Source organism: Cantharellus anzutake (assembly GCF_015039405.1).
Source record: "Cantharellus anzutake strain C23 chromosome Unknown EI90scaffold_100, whole genome shotgun sequence".
In the NCBI taxonomy this organism is placed as follows: domain Eukaryota; kingdom Fungi; phylum Basidiomycota; class Agaricomycetes; order Cantharellales; family Hydnaceae; genus Cantharellus; species Cantharellus anzutake.
Genome location: NW_024067050.1, coordinates 150,665 through 175,486, shown reverse-complemented (window position 1 = coordinate 175,486; position 24,822 = coordinate 150,665). Strand labels below are relative to the sequence as shown.

At 50.7% G+C, this 24,822-nt stretch overlaps 2 protein-coding genes across 2 annotated transcripts; both read left to right on the top strand.

The window, feature by feature from the left end:
* Window positions 1-19,154: 19,154 nt before the first annotated feature.
* Window positions 19,155-19,697, top strand: EI90DRAFT_3133282 (uncharacterized protein; the record flags this gene model as incomplete). Its single annotated transcript, XM_039064564.1, has 1 exon — window positions 19,155-19,697. One exon carries the CDS (start codon window positions 19,155-19,157, stop codon window positions 19,695-19,697), a length of 543 nt encoding a protein of 180 aa, XP_038909674.1.
* A 3,293-nt stretch (window positions 19,698-22,990) lies between these two features.
* Window positions 22,991-23,373, top strand: EI90DRAFT_3133281 (uncharacterized protein; the record flags this gene model as incomplete). The annotated part of the gene is made up of 3 exons (XM_039064563.1): window positions 22,991-23,039; window positions 23,103-23,149; window positions 23,209-23,373. The coding sequence occupies 3 exons, from the start codon at window positions 22,991-22,993 to the stop codon at window positions 23,371-23,373; spliced, it is 261 nt and encodes an 86-aa protein (XP_038909673.1).
* Window positions 23,374-24,822: the final 1,449 nt, after the last annotated feature.

Genomic DNA, 24,822 nt, shown 5'->3' with positions numbered 1-24,822 from the left:
TAGCCTCAGCCTCGAGATCGGTGGGGTTTATCCCTCGCTAAAGCTTGGTCATGTGTAGGATGCCTGTACCACTAGTGGGCAACGTTCGGTCGCCTACAGCTACCATCAGTGAAGATTCACACAGTTCTGACAGAAACCCTGACCATACTTACAAATAGTGGCTCCGATTGCGGCCTGCTCGATGTTCCAGAGCACCACTTAGAGCTCTTGCACACTGTGTTGGACCGGCAAACAAGTCAAATGGGGTGCCAAAGGGGAAATCGGCCTGTAGTTGGTTGCAGATGGGTGTAGATGTGTAGCATTGAGGAAAAGGTCAGAATGTCCAATTTTCCATTTGAATTCTGTGTCTGCTACCTGATACAAGGTTGCAAGAGGATGGGTCGAACAGGGTAAAGGCTGGTGAAATGGTGTAGACACAAATTCCTCTCTTCAGGCTTGTTGCTAGATCAAAATTGGTAGTTCAGATGCAAATTTGAGGAAAATTTTCCATTCTCCCCAAACCAAAAATCACTGGTAGAACAAGAAATCCCCCAAGAATGCCTTCCCTCCCACAGAATGCATCTTCAAATGCATTTGACACATCCATTCTGACCCTTCAGGCCACTTTCTCCAGTGGCATGACCTTGTTGACTATGGCTTCCACTGCCAACAACTTCCTCAGAGCTACAGATGGCCCATTTGCAGAGTTGAAAGTGCTTATTGCTGTCATATCCATACAACTCCGGACCTCCGCTCCTGTTTCTGGACCTCCATCTCCTCCTCCAGAACTCCACTTCCACCACCACCTCCTCCCCCTGTTGGTTGTTGAGAGCCCACTCTACCTCTGGCTCCAACACAATGTCCAACACTACCTCCAGTCCGACTCCAGTTTGCTCCGGGTCTGATCCCAACCTCATACCTTCCAGACCAGAGTTTGTGATGCTCCATACCTCCGGCTCCGGACTCCTGTACCAGAACCCCATCGCACCTCCACCTCCGGAACTCCGGTCACATCTCCGCCTCCGGACTTTGACCTCCTCCTCCATCTATCTCCTTGTATTCCTTATTACATTTCATGTATTACGTCTTGCCAATATTCCGGACTTATGAAGTGGTGAGGTCCTGGCATGTGGGACTTGGTGGGATGAATAGTGGCTGTGCGTAGCGGCAATCCTGTTGCAGGGTGAGCATCCCTGACCACTGAAGTGGGAATGTGAGAAGAAGGCTACTTCTTCGGTTCTGTCAGGGGTCGACTCCCGGGTCCCCATGACCCTCCCCTATGGTCCACAGCCTCTGGTCTGGCCAGCCCTATCCAGGGCACAATCCTACTACTGTGGGTAAGGAGATGAGAAGGAAGCTAACTTCTCATCTTCCCACAGTGGCCACAATATCAGCAAAACTTCCGGGGATACCCGGAAGTCACATGAGGGGGTAGAAACCGGGTCCGGAGCATGCGGCGCATGGAGCGTGCATGCATGCGGGAAGCACAGCGGGTGGAAGCGGGTCCGGAAGCGGGTCCGGGTCCGGGCTAGTCAGGGTGTGTGCCCTGACAGGTTCCCACTCCAGCTGTTATTATATACATGTGGGATCGATCACATGGGGCATGCCATGTCACCCTTGCACACAGCCATGGCTCTCCGGGTGCCTCCGTGGGAGATCCTGGGAGGCCCGCTGTGGGTGCGGGGCGAGTGTGGCGGCGGTGGTGGCGATATAGGGATGGTAAGATACAGGAGGGGAAATGGGCATGCATGCCAGTGATACATTGAACAGTGGGAAAGGTCGTCCATGTAAGAGAGAGAGAAAGAAAGAAAGAAAGAAAGGAGAAAGGAAGAGGGAGAGGAGGGAGAAGCAGTGCAGAGCAGCGGTCAGGCGGAGTGTGTCAGGGCGTGCCCTGACAACTTAGACTTCCGACTCCAGACCTCTGGAACTTACTCCGGACCCTGCAGTCTCTACTGTATGGTGTCATTTAATCCTCTTGTTGCCTCTTCCTTATTTAGACAGCTGCTTCCTTTCCATATTAGTCAGCTGTCATTCCCCACAACCCCCTCCACTCCTTCCCCTCTTGGCCTTGCCCTTTTGGGAAGCACCATAGAGTCCCAACCCTTGACCCTTGGGGTCATTCCCTCATCCAGTCCCCCTTTGTCCTCCTTCCAGTTCCCTTTGTTCTCTGACTCCACTCCTGTATCGTCATATATATACTCTGTACTTAGTTTCCTGTACCCCCAGTCTGAAATCGATGACCATGACAACTGGATTGTCCCCCAAAGAGACTCCCCCTGCTAACCTGAAGTTAAGGACGACCTTAGACAACAAGCAGTGGCACAGCGCTCCACTTGAGTTGCTGAGGCCAAGGTCCCTCCACTCCTGAGTCCCTTCTCTGCTTCTGGACAACTCCGCACGTTCATCTAACAATTGCACAACATACTTCCATTGAAGACAGGCCACAATCCAACCACTTGTCCCCCCCAATCAAATTGTGAAGGGAATTGTGCAGAAAATATGGGGTCATTCATCTATTGAGACAGTCGGAGATATTGGAGATATACTAGAGAAGGGACTCGTTACAGATGATTTGAGCCTTGAAGGTGTGTTGGTGTCTCTGTTGCTTACACCGTTTAGAAATACTCAAAGACCCCCTGCAGTTTTTTTAGAAGCTTGCATTGCCGGCTACACACAGAAAAAGGGGAAGTCCCCACAAGAAGTTATGAAGAGGTTCCATTTACACAATCCCACTGAAGCAGGCCAAACAGCTAGGCAAACATGGCTTAAGCTTCACTGTAAGTTAACCACATACTCGCAAGATATTAGGGACTAATCATTTCCTAGCTGGAATTGACAGTCAAGAAGCAGCATGCCTGCATAAATTACAGCAACAGGATATCGATAGGAAGTACCCTGACCAGGCAGAAGAAGCAAAAGCATTCTATGATAAAATTCTGATACATTGTGGGGACCTTGTTCTATCGAAGGACAAGAGGGAGGCTCAACCAAATGAAGGCCTTTATCTGTTGCAGAAAATAATGGGAAAATATGCTGCTCAGGTATAGTACAGAATCCAGTAACTATTTCAATTGATTGTACTGAAAATTTTGCTGATAGCTCGCTACACTCAACTCCATTCATCCTGTTGGGGTGGCATTAGTGGGGTTCATAGCAGATGACAAGCTTGCCCCTTGGGATTCGACTATTGCATTTATGAGCTCACCAATGATTGCGGAAATGGTCAAAGCTATGGGCCTACCCCTCACAGAGGATAGTGCCTTAGCCATGAGGAACTTCTATGATGGGATAAAGGCATTCAGGTACAAGGTTTATGCAGGAAAGGCACAAATAACTTACTCATATCCTTCCAGCCCATATGTCAGGGCACACCCACCCCACCCGGCTCCACCTGGTTGGGATCGGACCTGGAGTAAACTGGAGTCGGACTGGAGGTAGTGTTGGACGTTGTGTTGGAGCCAGAGGTAGAGTGGGCTCTCAACAACCAACAGGGGAGGAGGAGGTGGAGAATGTGGAGTTCTGGAGGAGATGGAAGTGCAGAACAGGAGTGGAGGTCCGGAGTTGTATGGATATGACACTTCCTCTGTATCATTCTTTATTCTTTCTATTTCTATTTACATGGATGACTTCCCTTTGATCAATGTATGTCAGAGATGCATCCGGGGTCAAGGGGGCCTGGGTGTAACACCTGGCACTGAGGCCCTTGTGGGGTGTGGAGTGGGCATGCGCACTGATGGGCCCAATGTGGGACGATGGTCCCTGGCCACTCAGACTGAAGTGGGAATAGTGAGAAGAAGGTTACTTCTTCAGTTCCCACCCCAGGCACTTTTATGTACATGTGGCTTGGGTCACATGAGGTTTGCCATGTCACCCCACATACAGCCGCAGTCACCCAGGTGTCCCCGTGGGGGATCCTGAGGGTGTGTGCTGGGTTGCACCGTGAGGCCATCCGGGTTGTCTGGGGCTAGGTGTGTTGTGCATGTTTTGCGGGCGGGTCGATAATACATAGATATGGAGAAAGGTCATCCATGTAGATAAAGATAGAAGAAAGAACAAAAGAACAAAAGGAAGGAAGAACAAGAAATGAGGAACAGTGATGAAGGGTGAGGAATAAAGGTAAGTGGGATACCAGGTGAGGGTGGGTGAGGGCAGGTGGAGCTGGGTCAGTGTCAGGGACGCGTCCGGGGTCGAGAGGGCCCAGGGGTAATGTCCAGCACTGAGGCCGTCGCAGGGTGTGGAGCGGGCATGCGTACTGGTGGGCCCGATCTGGGACAGTGGTCCCTGGCCACTCAGGCTGAAGTGGAGAATGTGTTATTATTATTAAAGGGGAAAACTATACTACTTACCTGAAGTGGAGAATGTGAGAAGAAGGTTACTTCTTTGGTTCCCACTTCAGGTACATTTATGTACATGCAGCTTGAGTCACATGATGGGTGCCACGTCATCCTCGGAGGCAGCCGCAGGCATCTGGGTGTCCCCATGGGGGATCCTGAGAGCGTCCGCTGCATGCGCGTGTGCTGGGCACAGCGGGAAGCTGTCTGGGGTGTGTGGGCTGGACAGGTCAATAGTACATCGATACAAAGGAAGGTGGTCCGTGTAGATAGAAAGAAATAAACAGGAAGAGGAAGATGAGAAGAATGAAATAAAGAAAGGGGAAGGAAGAGGGAAAAGAAAGGGGAGGAGAGGGAGGAAGGAGGGGGGAGGGGCATAGACAGCGGGGAGCGGGTGTGGTGTGGCCAGGTGGGTCCGGGTGGACCCGGGTCAGGCGGGTGTGCCCTGACAGTCAGGCAGGTGTGCCCTGACAGTGTACTACTGACCTGTCCACAATCCACACACGATGTAACGGGTCTATCACCTAGACTCGAGACAGAGAGAAGGGGGAGGGTGGTAGTGTGTGCGGGTGTGGTTTGTGGAGCCGGGTTTTGGTCCTGGGCGCTACTGAGTCTGCAAAAACCTCAAACAAACACTCACCAACGTCTCTCTTGGACATCAAGGCTGAGTATTATGATGAGAGGGGTCTTAGACGTGAGCAACTAACTCAGAGGGGGCGTTAGGGTCATGGATGGCGTCTTTGCCACTTGGATGTAACTTCTGCTTGTCCCTTCACAGGTCTATTCAATACTAACTTGTTATGTACAAGCTATTATCTAGTTTATATGAGTTGGAAATGGAATGAATGGAGTGGGGGAATGTAAACGGGCCGTTAGGCAACTGTAAATGATAAATATCCAATTGGGAACAAAGAAACAATAAAAGAAATATGAATGAATGGGGAAAATGTGACAACGGGTCCGAAATGGGAATTGTGAAGGTTAACTCCGCAACACTTCGCCGCAGCACCCGCCTATCCTCCCGTCAGCAACCTCCTCGTCTCCAGCTTTCCAACGAGCCCTCATTCATCCCAATTGGTGCAGTACTTCTTGAGATGTGGCCATTGACAGGTGCTGTCAAGACCACGTGAGGCTATACACCATGCTGAGCCATCCGAATATGGGGTTGCCATTCTGGGAAGTGCTCCAGGGGTAAAGGAGGAAGGTATAGCATCACCAACGGGTAGAAAAATGGCTGGGTTGTATGTGTGGTTATGGAGATCTGGAGAGGGGGTGAAATTGGCGGCATGGTTGGGCGTGGGAATTTGGCTTGGGGCTGTCGGGAATGATGGGGAAAATATGGAAAAATATGGAGTGAGTGTATGGAGTGTTGGATAGTGATAGAATGAGTATCGGGAGCGTCAGCAGATATGTACTGTGTGTTAGTGACCAAATTCCGCAGAATCCGACTTTTTGTGGTACACGGAGTTGTCCCCACAACAACGACACACCCAGCCCTGGGTGTTCCAGACAACCCCCTGGTGCACCCAGCATGTGCACCTGCAGCGGATCTCTTTGGGATCCCCCATGGGGATACCTGGATGGCTGGGGCTGTGCGTGAGGATGATGTGGCAAACCCCATGTGACCCAAGCACCATGTATATAAACATACCTGGGGTGGGAACTAGAGAAGCAGTCTTCTTCTCACCATTCTGTCAGGGCACACTGTCAGGGTGTGGGAAAACATTACCGTGACTCACCGTCGGCGACTGTTAAGGTCCGCTACTTCGGCATAACAACCTGTTAAGGGTGGGGAAGACAATCGTGGCGAAGTGGGGTTTTGGCTTCAACAACTCGTCCGTGAGTGTTGTGCCTCGTACTTGATGCGGCCCCGATATTTCAGAGGTCAGAGGGTGCGACTGAGTCAGACAGAGAGTGCAGGGGGTAACCCTAGTTGATTTTCGAACTAAAGTACGAGGTAGTATACAACCGGTATTTATGTGTAACGGAATGAATAGAAATAAGTCGCCAGATCTCACAGAGATTGTGGGCGGGCTTAAGAAGGAACGAAAACAAACAAAGGGTGTGGGAGAAGGACGGTGTTGTGGGGACAACTCTGTGTACCGCAAAAAGTCGGATTCTGTGGAATTTGGTCACCAACACGCAGTACATATCCGCTGACACTCACAATACTCATTCTATCACTATCCAACACTCCTTACACTCATTCCATATTTTTCCATATTTTCCCCATCATTCCTGACAACCCCAAGCAAAATTCCCATGCCCAACCATGCTGCCAATTTCACCCCCTCTCCAGACCTCCATACCCACACTCACAACCCAGCCGTCTTTCCACCCGATAGTGATGCTCTACCACCCTTCTTCACCCCCGGAGCATTTCCCAGAATGGCAATCCCATACCCGGATGGTTCAGCACGGAGTATACTCTCATGTGGTCTTGACAGCACCTGTCAATGGCCACATCTCAAGAAGTACTGCACCAAATGGGATGAATAGGAGCTCGTTGGAAAGCTGGAGACGAGGAGGTTGCTGACAGGAGGATAGGCGGGCGCTGTGGCGAACTGTTGCGGAGTTAATTTTCACAATTCCCATTTCGGACCCGTTGTCACATTTTCCCCATTCATTCATATTTCTTTTATTGTTTCTTTGTTCCCAATTGGATATTATCATTTACGGTTGCCTAACGGCCTGTTTACATTCCCCCATGCCATTCATTCCATTTCAAACATATATAAACTAGATAACAACTTGTACATAACAAGTTAGTATTGAAACCCGTGAAGGGACAAGCAGAAGTTGCATCCAAGTGGCAAAGACACCATCCACGACTCTAACGCCCCCTCTGAGCTAGTTGCTCACGTCTAAGACTCCTCGCATCATAATACTCAGCCTTGACGTCCAAGAGAGACGTAGGTGAGTGTTTGTTTGAGGTTTTTGCAGACTCAGTAGCGCCCACGGACCAAGACCCGGCCTCACGAACCACACCCATGCACACTACCACCCTCCCCCTTCTCTCTGTCTCGAGTCTAGGCGATAGACCCATTACAATGGCTGTCAAGAAAACAAGCGTGATAAGGAATGACTCATAGGCCCGTGACAGGCTGTGGAAACAGGTAGCAGTGACGGGGAAGGGTGATGGGCTTGTTCAGGTGGCGTCAGGCAGGTAGCAGAGTTGATGGGGTTGAAGTGGAGGAGGGAGAAGGTGTGGGGAGTGATCACCTGACTGTGGGAATTGCTGGGTCGTGACACACACCCTGACATGCCCTGCCCGATGTAGGCAGGAATCTCTGCTACCATACAAACAAGCCCAGAAATCACGATTCTGACACCCTGACAAACACCCTGTACCTGATGCACCTTATACACGGTCCCAGATACCCTTTCTACCCTTTCCTCATTTTCCCCTATTTTTCCGATGCATTTCCAGCCCTACAGTCAAGATTCCCATGCCTGTCAATCTAGTGGCCACCCAATTCCAGTCATATCTCAAGAACCACTGGATGGATTTGGATGAAATTAGTACCATTGGAAAGCTACGAGAGAGGAGAGTCCATTCAAGCGGTGGGAGAAGGTTGTTGGATGCTCGATTAGGAGGGATACTATTTCCATCATTCATTTTATTGTTTCTGATATTGTTTTCATTGCTTTTATTTGTATTTCCTTTCCATCACTTCCTTTGCTATTCTGTGTCGCCATAGAGGCGTATTTCTGTCACGGCCATGCATTCCGGCCTGTTAGCTGCCCATCCCAATGCTGCCTGAGCCCATTCCCGCTATGCGAGCATGAGCGCGAGCCCCGACCTCAGCCCTATCCTCCCTGAGGACTCCCCACTCACTCCCCCGCTTGCCCCTAGGCTCCCCTGCACCTGGCCGACTCCCCCACAGCCACACCAACCTTCCTGCTCCAAGTCTGCCTCCAGCACTGTGCCCAGCGTGACTCCTCTACCCCGCCCACTTGGCCCCTACAGGGCCGCTACCATCCCTGCACCTGACTCCGGCCCAACTCCAAGTCCAGCACCGCTACGATACCATCGCCGCTATCGTGGCCCTACACTCCTTCCTTTATTTATCTGTTATTGTTTGTTTTGACCCTCGGTCATTGCCGGCCGCTATGCGGCCAACCCCGCTCCTTATTCTTGTTTGCTTCCAGACCCTTTGGCCTTCGGCCCGGGTCCACTTCCATTCATTCTTTCCTCCTATATATATCCTGTATGATACTTTATTGTACCTTAGCTCTAATATCGATGTGACCATGACCCCTAAGTCCTGACCCCAACAAGGCAACCCCAGTGAGTCTAAAATGAGGGCCAAGAGACAGCTAGGGGGCACAGCACTCCCTTTAGAGTTGCTGAGGACAAATGCCCTACCCTCGGGCCTTGTTCATGGCATCACGGCCATCGCGGCCTATAGCGGCCCGCTAATGGCGACCTTCAGTGCCGACCCCGGACCAGTGTCTAACAACATCCCACCAAGAAGTTTAGTTGTTTGACCAGTCTAGTGATGCCAGAGTGTGGCCAGTACATTGATACAGTATCTCTGACTCCTGACAATAGTCCAGAGTGACCAGGAGTGAGTACTTATTTTGTGAGATTTTATTGATTGTTGTCAGTAGCACCCGGACCACGGCACAGTATCGGCACTGTCGCCACCATCCATCCATTCCCTCCTTCCGACCCGATTCAGACTCTACCCCCATGTCCCTACTCTCTTTGCCTGGGCAGCTCTTTTGCCTGGTTACATTAGTGGGGTCCTTACAGGGGGGATTGATACAGTTTTCTGCCATGCGGACATCATCTTTTTCTTTCATGCAACATCACCATCATTTTCTGTTCTGAGCTTGATTCACCTGTGGACATCAACTACTACATCGCTGATTACAAGAGTTACAAGAAGAGACAAAGTACAAGCCAAGATCTATGCGTTCCAGAGTCTAAAGTCACAAGTCACCATGGCTGCGCCCCCTGGCGGTCCCAAGATGGGGCACAGGGGCATGTTTGTCGCTGCTCAAGGGAAAAGAGTCCCCTCCTGGTGGATCCTATGATAGGGCACAGGAGCTTGTGTTTGGGATCCATGAGCGGTCTGCACAAGTTGCGTGGGTATACACCAGCATGAGTTGATTGAACTGCCTGGCGGATCCCAAGATGGGCACAGGAGTTCTTTGTTACCACTAAGTCAATGGTTGTTCTGCCTGGCGGATCCTATGATAGGGCACAGGGGACACCATTTGGTTGCCAACGTTTGAAGTTTCACCGAGTTTCTCAAGTTTTACCGGAGTTCAATGCGCCGTTAGTCCTCAATTACGCGCACAGTGGGAAGTAACCCTGGCAGATGGTGTAGGGTTGCCCTGGTACCAGCCCTGCTAGGTAGCCCCATTACCATTTGATGGGGCCAACCATCAGATTTCGAGTGCCAGGACCTCCTATCAGATATGTGCAGTCTGATGGGGCCATCCTGATGGGGTACCCCGGAAATACTGACAGGGTGCCCTGGAAGTTATTGATAGGTAACCCCACCTGTTTTAATAGTAAATCATAATATATTCATTTGGTATATAGTAATACACGCATACACTGGCGCTTGTCATTGCGAGTGTTGGAGAAAATAATACCCCAAGGCTATACTGAGGGTGCTGAGAAAACCTTGTGCTAAACCTTGCGCTTGAACACACCTTTGCAGGGATAACCCCTTGGGGTCTGTGGGGCCTGCATAGGTCCCAAGAGCAAGTCGGTTTCGAAGATAGGATGACAATAATCAGTGGGGTAAATATGGCAGGTAGATCGCAAAGCAAATGATGAGGTGAATGGTGGGGTGAACGGTGGGGAACACATAGTTTGCTCATCTGTGAAACCCGACCTGTGGGGTTCCAGAACTCTTTGTACCTCACCAATGGGAGTTCGCCTTTTAGCCACGGAGGAAGCTATTGTCTTCCAATTCCAGTCACTTTTGGGAAGTTTGATTGTTTCCTGGAGTAGAAAGTTAGCAAGGAAATTGGAAGGGGAGGAAAGTTAAGAGCATAGTAGTAGGCACACTTTGTGATTAGGCACCAGTGCAGGCTCTGCAACAGTGCATTGGGCAATGCCATGATAACACATCTGGTCTGCGTCCTTCCATGTCGGTTGGCCCAAAATCTTGGCATCAATGAGTGAAGAACACATTGTCACAGGGATTTGCCGGTGTACCATAAATGAGCCAAATCCTGCGATTCTACTACCCTCAGCAAGCACCTCACATCCATCACATGTAGCCTATATTCCCTCACACTCCTTACACACTTTCCTATTTTTCCTTATTTTTCTGATTCCATTTACGGTGTCTAGAGTCTGATGTTTCCACTTCCTTATCATCATGTGATGCTCTTTCCTTATTTGTTTTATCGGACTCTTCCGTGACCTGCTGTATAGTTTGTTAGAGAGTATCAGCACCAGACTCGACTGGACCAATATACCCCACTTCACACCTGAGAGATAGAGAGAGACCTACCCCCCCTAGACCTGAGCCATGAGTCTAGATTGATAGACCCGTTACAACGTCAAAATGCATGGGAATGCGTCCAATTGTACAAGCCTGACTATTGGAATGGAAGTGTGCACAGTGCAACAGAGCATGGGCCCACAGTGTCGGACTCAAGAATTGAAGAGACGAAATAGCAGACACAGATATGGCTCCCACCAAAGGGTGCAATGCAGGCTTGATCACCAAGATCGGATGAGCTGATTGCGCAAGATCACTCAACCTGGATTGGCAATAGTAAGCATTGAAGCACGTATTAGGATGCAGAAAATGAGGGCCAGCCAAGAAAAACATGGCTGCGCATATTACGGATATCCAGCATTGATTGGATGAGTGTGGGGGGAACACAGAGATAAGAGAGATGACAGGTGAGATGAAGTTCCAAAGTAAATGGCAACTCCCAAACCGACAAGGATGAACCCAAAACCGACATTAGCGCCCCGCGCTTCCACTCTCCCCAATGGTCTCCTTGCTCCCAACAATCACATGCCTACGGTAGCCCTGGTACTCCACTCAACTGAGCAGCTGCCACATTTTGAAGAAAATGATAAGTATTTTAATGTGATGGTAAAACCCAGTACAATCTGATGGGGAACTTCCCACACCTGGACAGACTTGAAAAGGGAGGACATAGAACTCAGCGATGATGAGAATGAGGGATTGGAATCCTCTAAGTTAATGTGCAAAATTGTCTTTTGGTATCAATATGTAAGTCAGAATCCAGATGCTAGGTAGCCCTGGTACTACACACGACCAAGCATTTCCAAAAAGCTGATAGGGACTCCCGGCATTTTCGATTAGGTGATGGTACAACCCAGTACAATCTGATGGGGGGACTTCCCACAGTGCATGATTCATGACCCCCTCCCTCAGTCAGATGCCATTCCTTCAAGTTCTTACAGTGGTTCTTATGATTTTTCAACAGACGCGACCTACACGCTTAATTTCTACATGCAAGACCAGTGCCATTTCCGTCTGAGCTTGATTCTACACCATGTATCGATGATCCACACTGCTGATTGCCAAGGTTTACAAGAGCAACCTAGTTCCTACGATATCTGTGTTCACGAGCCAAGCGCCAAACATACGCGTTGTTGCTGCTCAAGGCTCCGAGGCTGTCAGTCAAGCGCAGAGTTTTCTGTTGCCGCTTAAGCCTGGGTTGTCCCCCCTGGCGGATCCCAAGTTGAGCCGCAGGTGGGCAGCGTTTGTTTGGCTGATTTCGAAGCTTTACCAGGTTTTTCCAAGTTTTTCCAAGTTTGACACGTCTCTAATCTTCGATACCGTGATATCCGAACCCCTTCCTCAGCCAGACAACACTCTTTCAAGTTATCACGCGACCGGCACGGTCATTTCTTACATGCGAAACCACACCACCATTTCCGTCCGAGCTAGATTCTACACCGTGTGCTGACAAATTGCATTGCCGATTGCCAGAGTTTACAAAAGGAATCAGAGTTCCTTCGATATCCGTGTTCACGAGCCAAGTGCCAAACATACACATTGTTGCCGCTCAAGGCTCTGAGGCTGTCAGTCAAGCGCAGAATTTTCTGTTGCCACTTAAGCCTGCATTGTCCCCCCTAGTGGTTCCCGAGTTGAGCCGCAGGCGGGCAGCGTTTGTTCAGCCGATTTCGAAGCCTTACCGCGTTTCTTCAGAGTTTTCCCAAGTTTGACACACCGTTATTCCTCGGTATGACGACCCACGAACCCCTCCACTAGCCGGACAACCTTCTTTCGGATTTTATACGATTTCCTTTTGCGGTTCCGACTACCATTGCACGATGCCTAGCATGGCAGCATCGCCAGCTCCCAGCCTTAGCACGACTCCCCTCCTGATGATGATTTCGAGCCGCGCATGAGTTGCGCGACACCCCAGCCAGAGTGCATCAAGCTCAAGCCAAAAGAGCTAAGGCCTCCCGGCCTTAGCATCAGTTTGTCATCCGACGTCGATCCCGAGCCCATGCACGTGCCTATCGTGGCAACTCCGATATGTGAGTGGAGTTCAAGTTCAAAGAGCTAAGGCCTCCCGGCCCTAGCTTCGGTTTCCCCGCTTCTGATGATGATTCCGAGCCCGTGCACGAGTCGCACGATGCTGCAGCCAGAGACAAGCCGAGCCCAGTACACAACAGCGCCGAGTACGAGCTAGAAGAGATAAGGCCTCCCGGCCTTAGCGACGAATCCACTGGTTTTCGAGCGCGAAGTTGATCACACGTTGGATCTGCGAAGTTCTATGCCGATGTGAGCGAAGTTAGTAACCGTGCACATGCGGGTTAGTTATGGGAGTGGAAATGGGGCATATTACTGTGCCCAATCCTCCCATTTGCCCGGTGGTTCTCCAGTGGCACGCATGGTAGCGCGAGTTTTGGGTGTAATTTGGCGCTGGAGCCAGATGATGAGTGGTGATGTGATGAGGGTTGAGGGCTGAGTTGGATGATTGAGTGAGTGAGGAGTTGTTGAGCATGCGAGCGCTTGTTCTGGGAGAGTTACCGGAGTCTTCTCATGCCTTCGCACCCCATGTGACTTCCGCGGTTCCAACTTCATCATATCTCAGCTTCCACTGGGCCAATTTGGACGAAATTGGTATCATTGGAAAGCTGCAAATTAGGAGGTTTTTATCGTGAGGATGGGAGAGAGGAGCAGGATGGAGTTGAGCGCGCACATTGAGATTGTGTGGGAAGGTTTAGAGGTCACATGGCATTTAACACCGTGCGGAGTTGGTTTGTTTTCACTTTCTTTTCTTTTATGGTCGACTTTCTTTTGCTCTTTGTTGTTTCTTTTTGGAGATTGCAAGGGACTGCAATCAAGAGCTAGGCCTGTATGTTGCAGGGATAAACCCTTGCACTACAAAACAGTGCTCCTGCATTCTTTCATGTACATACATTGGCAAGTGTAGTTGGGGTAGTCCTGTGACTGCACAGCCACAACTATACAGCACCGTACTACAAGGACCTTTGGTGAGATTGAGAGAGGCAGGCAGGAGATTACTGTCCCCCCTGTGAGCCTGTGTGATGTTGGGATAAATTCCCTGTTACACTGACCCCACTCTGCACCACATCTTCTTTCTTTCCTCTTTCTTTCTTCTTTCTTTCTCTCTCTCTTACATGGACCACCTTTCCCGCTGTTCAATGTATCACCGGCGTGCATGCCCTTTCCCCCTCCTGTATCTTACCATCCCTATATCGCTGTCACCACCGCTGTGCTCACCTCACACCTGCAATGGACCCTCTCAGGATCTCCCGCAGAGACACCCGGAGAGCCATGGTGTCAGGGCACACCCACCTGACCTGGCTCCACCTGGCCCAACCTGACCTGGTACCCCACTGTCCACCCTTCCTTACCTCCTCCCCCTTTCCCTTCCTCCCTCCTCATTCTTCCTTCCTCACTCTCTTCCTATCCTACTTCTTCTTTATTCTCTCTTTATTCTACATGGATGACCTTCTTTGTATCAATGACCCATCTGCAGCGCGCCCACCATGTACCCAGCCCGGGCACCTTGGGTGACCTCCCACTGTGCCCAGTACACGTGCCTGCACCAGATGCCCTCGGGATCTCCCACAGAGACACCCAGGTGGTTATGGCTGTGTGCGAGGGTGATGTGGCACCTGTCATGTGATCTAAGCCACATGTATATAAACGAACCTGAAGTAGGAACTGAAGAAGTAGCCTTCTTCTCAACTTTCCACTTCAGTCTAAGCAGCCAGGGGCCACTGTCCCGCATCGGGCCTGTCAGTATGCATGCCCGATCCGCCCCCTGCCAGGCTCTCAGCCCCGGACACTACACCTGGGCCCCCTCGACCCCAGATGAGTCCCTGACAGCAGAAGAAGGCTACTTCTTTGGTTCCCACTTCAGGTTCGTTTATATACATGCAGCTTTGATCACATGACAGGTGCCACATCACCCTCACACACAGCCATAACCACCCGGGTGTCTCCGTGGGAGATCCCGAGGGCATCCGGTGCAGGCACGTGTACTGGGCACAGCGGGAGGTCACCCAAGGTGCCCAGGCTGGGTACATGGTGGGCGCGCTGCAGATGGGTCATTGATACAAAGAAGGTCATCCATGTAGAATAAAGAGAGAATAAAGAAGAAGTAGGATAGGAAGAGAGTGAGGAAGGAAGAATGAGGAGGGAGGAAGGGAAAGGGGGAGGAGGTAAGGAAGGGTGGACAGTGGGGTACTGGGTCAGGTTGGGCTGGGTGGAGCTGGGTCAGGCAGGTGTGCCCTGACACATGGCTGTGTGTGAGGGTGACGTGGCACACCCCACGTGATCAACCCTGCATGTATGTATATAATGGCTGGAGTGGGAACTGAAGAAGTAGCCTTCTTCTCACATTCCCACTTCAGGCAAGTAGTGTAGTCCCCCCCTTTAATGATAACTCACATTCCTGTCAGGGACAGCTCCGAAAGTGGCAAGGTCCCAGTGTGCGGGACTCAGTGGGACAAATACTGGCTATGTGTAGTGGCGATCCCATCATGGGGTGAGTGTCCCTGACCACTGAAGTGGGAAGTTGGATTATCATTAAAGGGGAAAAGCTATGGTACTTACCTGAAGTGGGAAGTTGAGAAGAAGGCTGCTTCTTCTGTTCCCATCCCAGGTGCTATTATATACATGCAGCTAGGGTCACATGGAGGAAGCCATGTCATCTCTGCACACAGCCACACCTCCCTGGGTGTCTCCACAGGAGATCCCAGAGGTGGCCACTCAGTAGGTGGGAGTGTGTGTGGTGTGTGCAGCGATCAGGGGGGCAGGGTTAGGTATGTAGTGGTACATGGAGAAAGGGAAATCGACCATAGAATAGAAATAGAGAGAAAGGGGGAAAATGGGAAAGGAGGAATGGGGAGTGATAGCGGGGGGAGCAGAGTAGTGCAGTACAGCATGGGGTGTGGCGTGGGGTCATGTCAGGGCAATAGCCCCGAACCCCGAGTCACATGTAAATTAGATACACATAGTCACGTGGGCAAGTGGGAACCTCCGGGTAACCGCTTACACACCACTGTAAAATACACTATCTTGTATCACTTACGGCCTTGTGTGCTGAGCCACCCTAAGACCTCACAGGTCAGGTGGGTGTGCCCTGACAATTCCCACTTCAGATTAAGTGGTCGGGGACGCTCACCCCATGATGGGACCGCTGCTATGCATAGCCGCTACTCATCCCATCGAGTCCCGCACACTGGGACCTTGCCGCTTTTGGAGCTGTCCCTGACACATTCCCACTTCAGGTAAGTAGTTTAGTTTTCCTTCTAATGACAATTCACACCATTCCCACTTCAGGGATGCCTGCCTGCACCGGGCCCATTGCCACATGTGCCTGCTTCATACCCCACCAGGCCCTCAGCACCAGGCAATATACCCAGACACTCTCGACCCCAGACCAGTCCCTGACACCATATCAACCCGATGCCATTAAACAGAGGTATGAGCAATTTGTCTCCTAGCCTGCATTGGCTGAAATAGGTGCAGAACCTTTCTTCAACATCTTGGGGCATTTACGAACCCTGATAAATCTACCAGCAAGGTATTTGGTGCCTCAAGCCTCATGAAGACTGTCATGATGCACATGAAGCAAAGTGTCCATTTCAGCAATGATCTGGACAGGTATTTGGGAAATGGAATGGGAAACTGTCAGGGCACACCCCACCTGACCCCGCACTGCTGCACCACCCGACTCTGCTTCCCCCACTATCATTCCCCATTCTCCCTTTCCCCTTTTCTTCCTTCTTATCATTACACACCTAACCCCGCTCCCCTGATCGCCGCACCTGCTGCATGCATTCCTGCCTACAGAGCAGCACACCTCTGGGATCTCCCATGGAGATACCCAGGGAGGTGTGGCTGTGTGCAGAGATGATGTGGCTCCCCCCACATGACCCCAACCGCATGTATATAATAGTGCCTGGGGTGAGAACAGAAGAAGAAGCCTTCTTCTCAACTTCCCACTTTAGACTAAGTGGTCGGGGATGCTCACCCCATGACGGGACCACCGCTACACATAGCTGACACCTGTCCCATCGAGTCCCTTGCACCAGGACCTCGCCGCTTTCGGAGCTGTCCCTGACAGAAACACAGCCATCAAATCAGAGGTTGAGGGTGATGCGAACGATGTGGATTACCACACACCCACATTAAAAAGGAAGGAAGGTCTCACCTTTGCAGATGAGACCTACGGCTTGCATCCCCAACACTGCACTGAGTGTGCTGGGCAGCTTAAAGCAATCATTTGTATGTCCTTTTGCCATGCTGTCAGGGCACACCTGCCTGACCCTGCACCGCACCCCACACCGTACTGCTCTACTCCACTCCCCCCACTATCACTCCCTGTCCCTCCTTTCCCCTTTTCCCCTTTTCTCTCTATTTCTATTCTACAGTCGATTTCCCTTTTCTCCATGTACCACTACATACCTGACCCCACTCCCCTGATTGCCACACATGCTGTGCGCACTCCCACCTGTTGAGTGGCCACCTCTGGGATCTCCCATGGAGACACCCAGGGAGGTGCAGCTGTGTGTGGAGATGACATGGCTTCCCCCACGTGACCCTAACCGCATGTATATAATAGTGCTTGGGGTGGGAACAGAAGAAGCAGCCTTCTTCTCAACTTCCCACTTCAGGTAAGTACTGTAGCTTTTCCCCTTTAATGATAATTCAACTTCCCACTTCAGAATAAGTGGTCAGGGATGCTCACCCTGCAACGGGACTGCCACTATGCATAGCCAACACCTGTCCCATCGAGTCCCTCATGCCAGGACCTCACCGCTTTCGGAGCTGTCCCTGACACATGCTGTCTGATTGCTCATCTGACATCTACTTGTAGTGGAGGCAACAGGGATAACTGAGCTTGGGCACAACTGGAGAGTTGCCAACATACTTTCATTCATGCTTGAGCATCATCTCCATTTTGTTGGTTGGCATCATGGTGTCCCATGCTTGAACAAGTCACTACCATGCGAGTCTGCACAGTGTATAATGCAGCTCACTCACCAGGATCTGGAGCAGATGTTGAGGGTGGAACAAATAACAGATGGTAAGGAAAATGTCAATGAAACTTCAAAAAAACACAACTCACCGGTTTGGGCTTACCAGATGAGTACCTGAAGCGTGAGGTGCTACACTATGCACCTGTCAGGGAGCGATCCAGGGTCAAGAGCACCTGGATGTGTCACCCAGCACTGAGGGCCTGATAGGGTGTAGCATGGGTGTGCATACTAATGGGCCCGGCACAAAGGGTGTCCCTGGCCACTTAGACTAAAGTGGGAAGTGTGAGAAGAAGGTTACTTCTCAGTTCCCACTTAGGCTGTGTTTATGTACATGTGGTTGAAGGTCATGTGGGGGGTGCCATGTCATCTATGCATGTGTCAGGGCACACACCCTGACTAGCCCGCACCCAGACCCACATCCAGACCCACATGTGCACTTCTGCCCTGCACACTCTGTGCGCCGCATGCTCCAGGCCCGGTTCCCATCCTTCATGTGACTTCCAGGTATCCCCGGAAGTTTTTGCCTTATTGGGGCCACTGTGGGAAAGTGAGAAGTTAACCTTCTTCTCACTTCCTTACCCACAGTAGGCAAGTGTATTCTACATTGCCTTTATCTATGCACTTCCTTACCCACAGTAGAGTTGTGCCCTGGACAGGGCTGTTCACAGGTTAGACTGTGGGCCATAGAGAGGGGTCATGGGGACCCAGGGTCTGTCCCCTGACAGCATGCAGCCGTATCCGCCTGGGTATCTCCATAAGAGATCCCAGGTGTCAGGGACAGCTCTGAAAGTGGTGAGGTCCCGGTGTAAGGGACTCGATGGGACAGGTGTCGGCTATGTGTAGCAGCAGTCCCGTTGCAGGGTGAGCATCCCCAACCACTTAGTCTGAAGTGGGAAGTTGAGAAAAAGGCTGCTTCTTCTGTTCCCACCCCAGGCGCTATTATATACATGCAGTTGGGGTCATGTGGGGGGAGCCATGTCATCTCCGCACACAGCTGCACCTCCCTGGGTATCTCTGTGGGAGATCCCAGAGGTGTGCCACTCTGTAGGTGGGAATGCGCATGGCAGGTGCAGCGATCGGGGGAGTGGGGTTAGGTGTGTAATGATACATAGAGAAAGGGAAGTTGACTGTGGAATAGAAATAGAGAGAAAGAAGAAAAGGGGAAAGGGAAAATGGGGAGTCATAGCGGGGGAAGTGGAGTAGGGTGGTGCGGGGGCACGGGGTCAGGTGGGTGTGCCCTGACAGCACCAGATGTGAAAGGGAATATTACGAAATACGTATTGCCTGAACACGAGACAGGGAAGGCAATTGTGAAGACAGCAGTCATCCCCACATGAACCCAAAAACGTAAGGAAAGCATGCCAAACCCCCCAACTGTGGGGATGGAAGGAGATTCAGTTGGTGATAATCAAATATCATCCCCATCTTCCAAGCGACACAAGAAGTCCAAAGCCACTCATGCACGCACCCTCATGAAGACAAAACCTCCCCATGTGACACCTGGGGGCCACAACCAAATGAAAGAAGCTGTGGTACCAGAGAACGAGGTGAAAGGTCCACAGGATGATGGCATTGTACCTGAGCCACCACCTTGCAACTCACCTGAACCAGGCAGGTCTTCATCATCAGTAAAGTTAGAGGCAATAAACCTGAAAACGTTCCCATTGGGTGTATGCTCAGGTTCCCAGCAAGGACGTGGGCTGCAACTCCCTGATGACCCAGAAAACAACGTCTTCATGGAGCAAGCCGTTCCGGAATCACATACACCAATGGTCATCCCTCCAATTAGGCTCATCCATCCAACACTGCATAGTACTCCCCTCAAAGTTCAACCAGTGTTAAAGATTAATGGAAGTACACACCTCACTGTGAACGAAGGTCCAACATCCCAGGCACCATAGGAGGTGTTGTATCCATGCATACCCGACCCTGACCCAACTCCCGGACCTCCTCCTTCACCACCTCCAGAGTCCTACCCTACCACTGTCCGTTCCGATATTCACCTTCGGTCCTGGCACCACACCTCCTCTCACCTCCCATGCCACCTCCACACCTCCTTCCCTCTCCTCTCCTATCTCTGTCTGCTCCGATACCCACCTTGGACCGAACACCACCCCTCTCACCATCCTCCTACTACCCCTCCTCCCACTCATCTGCTTCCTCCCCACAACACCTTCATCCTTCTGTCACCCTCCTACTCTTCTCCCATCCACTCTGATACCCACCTTTGGACCTGACACCTTTCCTCTCCTCCACACTTTTCGTCCATTGTCCATCCTCTCTCTTCCCTCTGGCCCTCTTCCATCGATCCCCCACCAAGTTACGACCTTCCACTGCTGTCCCATACTTCATACTCGGACACCGATCATACCTTTGCTCCAAGCCTCCATCATAGTTCCTACCTCCGACTTTGACTCCACCTTGGTCTTAGTCCATTGTATTGGTGACCTCATACTACGTAAACACCATTGCCAATATTCCTCAGACTTTCAACCCCACCTCCATAACCTCCATAACCTCTGAGCTCCACGGATCACCTTTGGCACTTTTGCTGCTTGTAATGTATCTCTCGCATTTTCCCCTCATCCCTATTTGGACTGTTGCTTCTTCCCATTCTAGCCAGTTAGTCATCATCCCCACTTCCCCTCATCCTCCTGCCCCTCTGGGCCTCGCCCTCCTTACCTCCTTTCGGACGTACCACAGGTTCTGCCTTATGACCTTCGGTACCGCTCCGCTTCTGTCATCCCTTTGTCCCCGTTTGGACACTGTAGGAGGGCACAGCAAGTACCACACAAACAAGGCCAGAACCACGTTTTTCGAGGCTCCAACGAGCACCCTCAAGCCTCCGACACATTCGCAATGCCCACGGCACATTTCCACATTTTTTCCAATTTTTTCCATGCTTTTTTCTCAAGACTCATATTGCCACTTCCCCAAAATTCACGGATATCCACCATTTCCCCCATATCTCCACCAATTTTCCACCAATTCACACGATTTTGAGCTTGAAGGACAGCGACGGATCAGGAGAAGAGGATGGAAGGACGGGACGGGAGTTAGGATGACGGATATGTGGTGGAGAAGCGAGATTGATGGCTGATATTGACCTTATGGGCCTCAATTATTGATTTTATTGCTACCTTGTGGACACTTTTTTGCCTTATTGTTTCTTAGCCGAGTTCTCAACATTCTTCCTGTTTCCATTGACACCATCCATCGGCTATTTTCTCTTATTTTTTGTTCTGGTTTCCCTTTTTTCTTTAAATATGCCCAGTTTATCTTGTACTTACGTTGTTGGACCCCTCATCTGTGCTACAAAGACTGTGGTGTTGAGCGACCCTTCCATACGTTTAAAGAGCTTAGTCTGACTCCCTGACGACTGTCCAAGAAGGACCAGGGTGAGTTCTGAGTTTTAAAAGAGTTTATTAGTATCGTGCACTTGCACCGGGACCGTGTGCAGCCTTACCGGTAGTAAGATTTTCTTTGCCCCCTTTTTCTTTTCTTGTTTGCTGCTGGGTTGCATCCCTAGCATGCTTACAATGCCTTCGTTCCGATTTGGATCCCTTGTGCTTTCACCCCCTCCATTATATATATCGGCACTTGTACATACTCGTTTTAGCCCTTAGTCTAAAATCGACCTGAAATGCCCCCTAGAGACTTCCTGCTCGCCTACTGTGAAATTAAGGACCAAATGGACAAACAGCAATGGCACAGCGCTCTGCTTGAGTCGCTGAGGCCAAGGTCCCTCCTTGCTAAGTCTCCGGTTCTGTCAGAGTACACCTGTCAGAGGCAGGATTATTGTTGGAGTCGGAATACTGTCAGAGTCGGGCAGACTGTCAAAAGACGGACTGAAGACAGAATGGGTTTCTGTCTGAGTTGGGGTCGGAGGTGATGCAGAGGTCTGTTGGAGCGCGCGCGCGGATATGTGGGCAGAATTATGTGGCGCGTCCGGAAGCGCTGTTCAGAGTTAGCGGAATGGGATCACGGCCTCAGCGACTCAGGTGGAGCGCTGTGCCCTGAGCTTGACGTTTGGGGGAGATCCCATATTTACGGATTGACACTCACAGCAGACTTCAAACAAGACTTGCGGGTGGAGCGGACCTATAGGAGGAGCGCAGACTCCGCGAGCATGGACTCAGAGGGGGGAAGCCCCCTTTGCAGAAGGAGAGACTCAGACCAGACAGGGGGGGTACTCTAGTTGATTTCAGACTGAGGTCCCCAAAAGTATTTACAAGGTATATAAATAGGCAAGAGGGAATATAGAAAGGCCAGTCAGTCCGGCGTGGTCCGGCGCGGAGATAAGCAGGGATTGTCAAACTAAATAAGGACAAGAGCCTGGGAACTGGAAACGAGGAACAGATCAATAAACAATAAGTGGCAAGGGTTATAACTGAATGAGATCAATAACCTAGTGCCAATAAAGAGGGGATCAAATGCCAATATTGGCAGGGAAGCAAACAATAAATGGCACTCGGCAAAGAATGAATGATAAGCTGCCAAGTGACAAATGGCCAGAGGAAAAGTGGAGGTCAGCGCGTGGCACCGATACAAGTCCGCAAATAAGCGGGGTCGGTGCGGTGCCGACACAAGTCCATGAACAGAGGTTGATCTGCCAGCACTGTCACACAAGGACAGCATGAAGGCCAACAGAGGTACAGAGGTGTTGACCTGACCAGAGGTGTCAAGGGCAACCAGAAGTGGCCAGAAGATGCAGAGATGGGCAGAGGGTGTGGAGTGGGCAGAGGGTGCGGAGTGGGCAGAGGGTGCGGAATGCACGGAAGCGGGGCATGGCTGTGACCACATAGTGGGAAGTGATGAGTATGGTTCGGATGGAGACAAGGCAGGCATGACTGAATGCCGGGAGTGCCAAGGGCTCAGGAACTGGAGGTAAGGTCGGAATACCGGCAGGGTCTAGGTTCTGATTACTGGCCAAGTCTCATGCAGTAAGGCAGGAGGCCAGACATGGGGTTGGGGGCTGGTTAGGATGGGTTTGGGGTCGGCGGATTCGCCTATCGGCATTGGTTCGCCGCTGACGGAGCCCCGGGATTTGTCGGTCGTGACAACACCCACTTCCGGCCACTTCCAGCCTACTTACCATCATGATCTGATTCCATGATCTATGATCACCCAGATTCCATGATCCATGATCCCTGTACAGCCTTATGATCTGATCCCACTCCAAGATCCATGTTCCATGATCCATGATCCAACACAGCCAGACAAACCTGGATCACTGATTGTTGGTATGTACAGTGCCTCGTAGATTAGCTGTGTGTGTGGGCTACAGTATATTACACCCTGAGTAGCGAGCAGGAAGACCAGCTTTCTTCTCTCATTTCCCCTCGCTGCTCAGGTATGTTGTACATAGTAACATAGTGGCTGGGATACAACTCATTTCCCCTCACTGCTCAGCTGGAGCCTGTGTTGTCTAGCACACCTCGCAGTTCTCCTATTGAGACCGACCCAGACCTTCCTAGTCTTACCTCCACTTCCACTGGATCCCTTGACCTTAGCTCCAAGCAGCTCGGTATCCTGACAGGTTCCCCTCCGGAATCGTCCGCCCTTGCCCAGTTCTAACAGGAGGCACCATCATCCATATCAAGCCTAATGTAAGGAGTGGTAACCCCACCCCTTATTTCCCATTACATAATTGTATAATTGTCTTGTAATAAACATGTATATACAAAGTACATACAATAGTGTGGGAAAGTGGAAAGAGCAACTGAGCCTTTCCTCCCATACTGTTGCAAATAATAACTTCATACAAGTTACTTTTGTTGGCAGCCTGAGGAACTAGGCTAACCAGGGTTGGCACCTACACCAACACCTTACACCTAAGCGGTGAGCCCCCCACCTTTGACACCTTGTTCAGGTGTGCATGAAACTCAGTGTGGTGGTGCAAGTGGGCTAGAGATCTAACCCCCCAAATGCTAGCAAATTCATGGGGAGGGAGTCTGGGATGTTGTCATATCCATCCACGGCCATCGTCCTTCACTCCCTCCAGTCCCTCCAGACTACCTCCGCTCCTTCTTCACTAACCTTGGAGCTCCCGTATTCTGCAATCACCTCCGCTTCCCTCGATGGTCACCACCCCCTCTTTTCAATATATTACCTACGCCTCCCTAAGTATGGAGCCCCAAAGGCTTCTGGACAGCTCTGACATCCACTAGCGCACTCCCACCTCCGCTGGGCAATTCACTCACTTGCCCTGCAAGCCCACCTTCGGGCCTATCCCTCCTTTCCATTTCTGGGTTATCGTGTACCATTCTGCTAACCCCATAACCCAACTTGTCGGTAATATTCAATTGGCTAATGTTTAACTCCGTTAGCTCTGCTCCGCTCAGCCCTGCCATTTATGGGCCTGCCCCCACTGTAACTATATATACTCAACTTGTACATAGGTTACACCTCAGTAATAAAATCGACTAGAGTTGATCCCCTTAGTTCTCATTGCCAGTAAGTAAATTAGGGCATGGACGTGTAACTTGGCACAGTGCTCCTGGCTTGAGTTGCTGAGGCTGAAGCCCTCTGCCATGGAGACAATCCTTTGTCTCGATCCAGTCTCTGACAGATGTCTTAAGCTCGTCCTAGGTTTGGTCCAGGTGCTAACAAAACAAAAATAATCACAAAAACTCGTTAAGAATTATGTACCCCTGGTCCATCTTGGACAATCATCAGGGATTCCTTATAATCCTCAAGGAGTCAAGCTTAGAATTTCTTTCTCTTACTTGGATCTCTCAGTGCTACAGTCTCTTTGTAGTCAAAAGGGAGGTCGCTTTTCCATTCCTACTGTCAGGGGACAACTCCTGTGTAAGGGATTAACCTTACTTCACTATAATTCCGATTATAGTGATATTTATATATTTGCATCGCTATAATTCCCATTATAGTGATGCTGTTCTTTCTTTATTTATTTGTGCCAAGATTGTCATATCCATCCCCGGCCATCGACTTCCGGCCCCTCCGTTCCCTCTGGTCTAACTCTGTTCCTCCTTCACTAACCTCGGAGTTCCCATATTCCCCGGT